General features: G+C 37.3%; 1 protein-coding gene across 1 annotated transcript; it reads right to left on the reverse strand.

The window, feature by feature from the left end:
- Nucleotides 1-1,417: 1,417 nt before the first annotated feature.
- On the reverse strand, nucleotides 1,418-7,066 carry Ankrd7 (ankyrin repeat domain 7). The gene is made up of 6 exons (XM_013019915.1): nucleotides 6,831-7,066; nucleotides 5,828-5,942; nucleotides 5,503-5,676; nucleotides 3,825-3,931; nucleotides 2,746-2,883; nucleotides 1,418-1,505 (listed from the first exon to the last, which is right to left on the reverse strand). Exons 1-6 carry the CDS (start codon nucleotides 7,064-7,066, stop codon nucleotides 1,418-1,420), a joined length of 858 nt encoding a protein of 285 aa, XP_012875369.1.
- Nucleotides 7,067-7,868: the final 802 nt, after the last annotated feature.

The raw sequence follows: 7,868 nt of genomic DNA on the forward strand, positions 1-7,868 counted from the left end.
TGTGTGTGTGTGTTATGTGTGTGTGTGTGTGTGTGTTGTGTGTTGTGTGTTGTATTCAGGCGCCAGTGACTCAAGCCTATAATGCTAGCTAATCAGGAGCTGAGATCTGTGGGTAGCGGTTGGAGCCAGCCCAGGCAGAAAAGTCCTTGTGAAGCTTTTTTTTTTTTTAAATCTCCAATTAACTACTCAAAAGCTGGAAGTGGCATTGTGGCTCAAAGTGGTAGAATGCAAGCTTTGAGCAAAAAAGCTCAAGGACAGCACCCAGGCCTGGAGTTCAAGACCCACCACAAATAAATAAATAAATAAATGTAGTTAATGAAAAGGCTGTATAATTTAACTGCTCTTTCAAGTTGTACTTTTGTAATTCAAGGAAGTGCACAAATAAAGTTACATATCTTGAAAACAAATGACACTTACAATGTCTTTCACTTCTATGAAGATTTCCTAAATTTTCTGTCACAGCTTCAATACATATAATTTAGTATTGCTACTTTTATATCTTACAGATATTTGAAAAAATAGTTATCTTTTGTAATTTCCTTGATAACTTTCTTGACCTAATATTTCTATTAGCTTTAAAACATATAAAGACCAACAGTCCCCTAGAAACTGGAAACATTACAAAGACAAAACAGGAATAGTTTTAAATGTTTACTCTCAGGAGATATTCTGTAGTTTCTACTTTTGTCACATAAAGTTATAAAGTATAAACCACAGAACTTCTTTACTTCTTATTAATGTGTGTTTGTTTGTTTTTTCTTTTGTAGAAAATAAAAGAAGCCTAGGAAGGAAAATTTTGCATTGTACACTAAGAGGAACTGGAAGAAATTCGACAATAAACTGAGGTACCTGGAATCAATATGGCCGAGTACTGTTCAACACTAAAGATTTGAAAGAATTGGGAGAAACTGGAAGGATTTGAAGACTTTTGACATTTGAATGGTCTCTGTTATGTTTTGGATATGAAATTTCTCCCCCAAATGGCATAGGTGTTAAAGGCTGCGATAGATGATAGAGATACTAAACTCATCAATGGATCAATCCACTGAGGAACTCCAAGATGACTGGAGTATTAAGAAATGAGACCAGGAAGGAAGGAAGGAAGTCACTTGGGTATATTTTTAAAGGCTATATCTTTGTCCCTAACCATCCTCCTGCCTCACCCCAGACACAGTGTCTGTGGTGAAGAGCCACATGGACTGAAACCTTCAGAACAAGGACCCACAATAAATGCTGCCTTCTTCACTTTATTCTGCTCAGAATTTTAGCATGATACTGAAAAACTGACTAATGCCATCTTCTCTAACCACAGTGCTCTTTTAAATTTAAATATTACTTAATAAAACTATTTATTTTCCTAAGAAAAAATGAAACTATTTTTCCAGTAATTATCCTTCTTACCTTCTGTCCACTCTACTCAAATGTTTCCCAGCATTGTATTTTCAAAGTAGGATGTTTGATCAACTTTATCCAATTTTCCAAAATTGTCAATTAACTCATAATATCTAACTCAGGAAAAGAAAATGTGTATGAATTTCAGAATTCATGAGAATATAGTTCAATTCAATTCCTAATGTATCTTAAATATTTCAAAACTTCCCACTATGACACACTCCCTCCTCAAGGTTCTCCCAAGCCTGCTCTATTAAGGACACTACTTTAATTTCAATATGTTTTATCGTTGGCTATTAAAATTCAGAAACAAAGCCCGGCACTGGTGGCTCACGCCTGTAATCCTAATCAGGAGGCTGACATCTGAGGATTGTGGTTCAAAGCAGCCAAGGAGGAAAGTCCATGGGACGCTTATCCCCAATTAACCACCAGAAAACTGGACATGGCACTGTTGCTCACAATGGTAGAGCACTAGCCGTGAGCAAAATAGTTTAGGAACAGAGCCCAGGCCCTGAGATCAAGCCCCACAACTGACCAATAAATAAATAAAAATCAGAAGCAAGATGGCTCAGTAGTAGAGTGCTTGCCTTACATGCATGAGGTCCTAGGTTCGATTCCTCAGTACCACATAGCAGAAAAAGGCATAAATGGCACTGTGGCTCAAGTGGGAGAGTGCTAGCTTGAGTGGAAGACCTGAGGGACAGCGCTCAGGCCCAGAATTCAGGCCTCATGACTGACAAAAAAAAATCAGAAACATAGGAACTAGAAGAGGGGTTCAAATGTTAGAGGACCAGCCATAAAAGCAAGGCAAGACCATGAAGCTCTTATTTCAACTCTTATTTCTCTATATCAAGCTCTTATTTCTCTTTCTTTTTTTCCTTTCTTCCTTTCTTTCTCTTTCTTTCTTTCTTTCTTCTTCTCTCTCTCTCTCACACACATACACAGAATCAGAAATATATGTTTATATATGAAAAGATCTTGTGCTTTTGAGGATAGTAATTAAGAAATTCTAAATTTAGGTAATGGAATGTTAGCAATAAATATTCAAAACATGGATAAAATCTTTACATCATTAAGGTCTAAAAGTAACAAAAGGACTTGTGTGGATTAGACATCTTTTTCCATCTCAAAAGATAGCACACTTTCAATTCCCATGCCACTGGGAGTAAAGCTGTTCACAGCTCCTATATACATTGAACAACAAAATAGAGGAAAAGAGAATTTCTGGATCTCTGAGTCCAGGATTTAGATGTTACTCCCTGTTGCTGAGTACACTTTGTACATTAGGGATCACTCTTAGTTCCTTAATATCAAATCTCACATGGTTGGTAAAAGACAGATAGTAGCACTTACACAGTAAAACCATTACAAGAAGCATATTCTGCAGCCGTGAAACCATAAATATCTTGGCAAGATAGATCCACACCTTGCTGAAGAAGAAGACTTACTAAATTTGTTGGTTCAAAACTGAGAGCAATCATAAGGGCTGTTCTGCAGCAAGAAATAAACAAATTTAGTCTTCTCAATATACCATTGAACTGTAGGATTGCAATTAGAAAGAGTCAATGCATGAAAATAAAAACAGTGAGTCCAATTTGTTAAAACTTATATGCAAACGGAGTAAGGAAGAATGATATGGAAGAGGAGTGGATTAAAATACATTGTAATTATGCATGGATATGTCACATCTCCGCTTGTGTAGCTAATGTATACTAATAAAAACATCTACTAATAAAAACATCTACCAGCCGGGCACCAGTGGCTCAAGCCTGTAATCTTGCTACTCAGGAGGCTGAGATCTGAGGATTACGGTTCAAAGCCAGCCCGGGCAGGAAAGTCTGTGAAACTCATCTCCAATAAACCATCAGAAAACCAGAATTGACGCTGTAGCCCAAGTGGCAGAGCACTACCCTTGAGATGAAGAGCTGAGGGACAGTGCTCAGGCACAGAGTTCAAAAAAAAAAAAAAAGAGAGAGAGAGAGAAAACATACACCAATCACAAATCATGTAACAGAGACTAAAGAGAGTAACTGGGAAGCAGATAGCTCAATGGTTTAAGTTTCTACTCTCAGGTGGCTATTGTTTCAAGCAATATCTGGAACTCTAGGTCCCCTACACCAATTAACTAGAGTATTTGATTTTACTTATATAATTCGAGTGTTAATATTAACAATAATAAAAACTACATTGAACAATATTGTCCAAATGTTTGGTTTTGCTGATAGAAAAATAAATTCTGAGAGTTTAGATTATTTACTGAAATTATCATATTATATTGTTCAGAGAGAGACATAGATATAGATATCTGTCAAATAGATATAGAGATATAGAGATGATAGATGACAGCTGGATGAAAGACAGATGGAGAGAGATGCATATATATGTGTGTAACTGTACTTATATGTCATCTTATTTAGTTTTACTAATTATACCTTTGATTATTATCAGAAGCATTCACATCTGCCCCTTTCTTCAAAAGAAATTTTACCATTTTTGCATTATTTTTAACAACGGCAAGTAGAAGTGGAGTATATCCATCCTGTAAATATTATTTCAAAATGATTATTTAAAACATTGTTTGAAAGTTACCTGCCTTTTAAAGTTTTGATATAAAACAAAACTTCAAAAACCAAGAAAACACATTAGTGATGGGCCAGCTACACCTCAAAATTTCTATTTTAGCCTTAATTCAAATTGTAGGCAAGAGTAACTTGGAGTTAAGTGAATGAGCATTGTACACTACCAAGTCACAATTTCACAGTTACTTTTTTTTGCTTTTTTGGTACTGAGGATTGAACCCAGGACACTGCACATGCTAGGGAAGCACCTTGCCACTGAGCTACATCCCAGCCTTTCACAATGTTATAAATGGCTTTCTATTAAATTCTCTTTAAAACTTCAAGACAGACACATGTCAGAAGCTACCTTGTACCTTAAACAATACGTAAATAAAAATAAGATACTTTTATTTAAAAGTCCTCAACTATCCATAATATCTCAAAAGAGAATTAGAATTCCTTTCAGTAACTTCCAAATTCAGTCATATTAGTTACTCATAACTATTTAAATAGAAAAGGTCAATACCTAAGACTTCTTATGTGTGCTAGAGCTGCAGCTTGAACTCAGGGACCTCTTACTTTTGTTTCGCTTTTTAACTAAAGATAGGTACTCTATCACTTGACATAAACCTTTAGTTCAGGTTTATTGTTGTTTAATTGGAGATAATAGTCACTCAGGCAAAGTGCTGATGGCACAAGCCTCTAATTCTAGCTAATCAATAGCCTAAGACTTGAGAATCACCTGGTTCAGTGTCATGCAAGGCAGGAGAGTCCATGAAACTCATCTCCAAATTACTGCTAAAATGCCAGAAGTGGAGCTGTGGCTCAAGTAGGCTGTGGCTCAAGTAAGCTGTGGACCAAAGCCTTGAGGTTAAAAGCTAAGTGCCGAGGCGCTTGTTGTGCACACACACACACACACACACACACACACACACACACACACATCTCTGATTTGTCTGCTAATGCTGGATTTGAACCAAAGATCCTCAGATTTGCTTCCTGAGTTTCTAGGGTTACAGGTGTAAGTCAATATCACTCAGTTTAGACAATTTTTATCAACATAATAGGACTTCAATTGTTTCTCATTCAATATAGTGCTTTGAGCAATTCTCAGTTAATTACATTATTTTAGAGGTCAGGATTACAATGTGCAATGAAAAAGGAGAGAGGCTGTAAATGAAAGAAATTTTTAAATCAGTTTTTGATAATCTGTTCTCAATCTCAATTTGGAAAATTCTTTCTCAGCAAAACATGCATTTCTGTTATATGAACTGTCTTCAAGAATTATCATCTTGGGCTGGGAAAGTGGCTCAGTGGTAGAGCGCTTGCCTTGCATGCATGAGGCCCTGGGTTCGATTCCTCAGCACCACATAAGCAAAAAGAAAAAAACCGGAGGTGACGGTGTGGCTCAAGTGGTAGAGTGCTAACCTTGAGCTGAAGAGCTGAGGGACAGCGCCCAAGTCCAGAGTTCAGGCCCCACGAAGGACCCAAAAAAAAAAAAAAAGAATTATCATCTTTAGTTGCTTTGAAAATGCTTTTAATATAAAACTACCTTATTTTTAGCTTCAAGATTAGCTTTGTGTTCAAGCAGTTTTCTGACTATTGAAACACTTTGTCCACAAACAGCATAATGAAGAGCAGTATTGTAATGAAAATCTACCAGATTTGGGTCTGCACCATGGTCTAGGAGAATAGTAACACACTTTTCCTTTTGATACTGTATTGCCTGTCAATGCAACAAGAATAGATGAGTTACATTTCATAATTAATGATATGTTACATTAACTTTAATACTATGTTCTAAAGCATGAAAGTCAATGAAAGTTAACTAGAAGAGCTCAAACATACTCCAATTGAAAAGAAAAAAGAAAACATACCTTAATCAATGGGGATCTTTTTTCACCATCCAGGACATTTATTTTGCATTGTTTCTCAATTAAGAGAGATACGATACTTTCATATCCATTAGCACAGGCCAGATGCAAAGGTGTTCTATATCAATGTAACAGAATATAAGCTTAGAGATAGTCACACTGGAGAAGTTGCTGACACTCCAAAACAAGCCAAACTGATATTTGCTTCATATGCTTATTTATATGTACAAAAATATTATATAAGTAACATTGCTTTTGGATGAATTTAAAAGACTATGCAAATGCCTAAAAGATCAAATATTTAACTTATCTCAATTCAAAAAAATTAAAGCTATCATAAATTTAAGATAGTTGACTTTTTCTTCGAACACCAAAATGGTATATGGACTTTGGATGTCGTAATGAAATATCAAAATAAACTCAGAATTTCTCCCTATAGTTGTTAAACGTATTTAGAGTGTGCATTTGTTGAGTAAGCAACTTATATTAAGAAATGGACAACACAGAAGAGGGGAAACCATCTTCTCCCCAGTAAATTTGTCACATTAGATAAGTTAACAAGTTCCCTTCCTTTTTTTAGACAGATGTTAACAGTTTTGGTGTTTCCAAATCTTAATGATTTCTGCCTTAAGTGGTTGTTTCTATTCTCTTTCTATTTTTCCACTAGTAAAATAGTAAATGTTAGGTGTCTGGAGACAATCTGTATCAAGAAGCAGAACAGTAAAATGGTGAAAGGGCTGATTGCCCAATGGAGATTAAAGCAGTTGGTGTTTGGGGTGGAATTGGGGAGGACAAAAACACCTTCAAACACACACACAGAGGCATTCACAAAAACCTAAGATAAAGGTCGGCAATCGGACCCTCTGCTAAGTGACAATGTCTCTTGTGAAGATACTCAGAGTGGCACTAGTGTTAAACAGCCCAGGCACGTCTTGCTTCCGTTTAGTGTGCCAGTGGTCCCAGCTCTACAATTCCTTTCCCCGACTGGTGTCTTAGGTTTGCTCACCTATGTCCTTTGTCCCGCTTGTCCACATCATGTTTCTTGTACTTGAGGTATTCCTTCAACTTCTCCAAGTCCCCGACTGAAGCAGCCTTGTGAAGTTTCTTTGAATGCTTATGTTGGAAGTTGTAACTCTCATCAGTGGACAGATCTGAGTAGGTGCTGCCCAAGGATAAGGACAGGTCTGAGGAGCGGCTCAGGGATTCATCCTTCATTCTCCATAGGCTGAGAAGCTTCTTCATTATGGTCCAGCAGGATTTCCCTGGGGCTTCTGCCCCGCTTCACCTGGCTCACAGCCTCCTCCAGCCCCCACCAAAAGTGGAGAAGCTGGAAGACACCAAGCTTTGGAGGCCCCAGCCAGGGCCGCTCGGCTTGTTGCCTAGTAACTCCCAGAACCTCCATTGTTGTGGTTATGACCGGCCCAACGAGCTCAGAGACCTGGATCCGGTTGGCCTTACTGCATCATCAGCCTATTATTTCAGAAGCCATTGAAGAGAAATCTGCTACCCTACAAACAGCAGGTTCTGCTTCAAAGGTAAAATGCAAGTCTTGAATAAAACAGATTTATCTTCTTCCAGGTAGAGATGGATCTCCCATTGATCTTGTTGCCCACCTGCTCCCAGCCTCTCACTTCTTTGGTCACAAGCTACCCTTGGTCCTTAACCAAAACTACAATCCCTGGATAATATCAATTTCAAACATACCTGTTGAACACTAACGCTCAAATTCCACCTCTATCTAATCACAAAATTCCAAAAGGCCTTAAAAAATCAAACCCAATGTTTGATGATCCATTAATTCTATCTCTTCCTTAAATCCCAATTTTTTTTAAATCACCTCTGTCCATCTGTCATAGTAAGCATGCTCCCATCTTTTGTCTACTCCACAGTGTTAGTAATATCCAAAATATTTTATCTTCCCTGAAATGCTGATCAAACAACAGGAAAAGATATAGCCACAATTTCTGTAATTACATCAACGGAATTTGGCAATTTAAGTATTTCCTTGACCCATTTCCATTTCCTATTTTCATTTCCCCTCTCT

Source organism: Dipodomys ordii, unplaced genomic scaffold (assembly GCF_000151885.1).
Source record: "Dipodomys ordii isolate 6190 unplaced genomic scaffold, Dord_2.0 Scaffold48, whole genome shotgun sequence".
Classification (NCBI taxonomy): Eukaryota; Metazoa; Chordata; class Mammalia; order Rodentia; family Heteromyidae; genus Dipodomys; species Dipodomys ordii.

What these genes read in the sequence shown, in the direction of transcription:
- Ankrd7 (XM_013019915.1), bottom strand. Translation starts at nt 7,066, where the DNA reads ATGAAGAAGCTTCTCAGCCTATGGAGAATGAAGGATGAATCCCTGAGC. An exon ending in GCTTCTGATAATAATCAAAG is followed by an intron (nt 2,884 to 3,824) that starts GTATAATTAGTA and finishes TTCTTGCTGCAG; the next exon opens with AACAGCCCTTATGATTGCTC. An exon ending in TCTTGTAATGGTTTTACTGT is followed by an intron (nt 1,506 to 2,745) that starts GTAAGTGCTACT and finishes TTCCTGAGTTAG; the next exon opens with ATATTATGAGTTAATTGACA.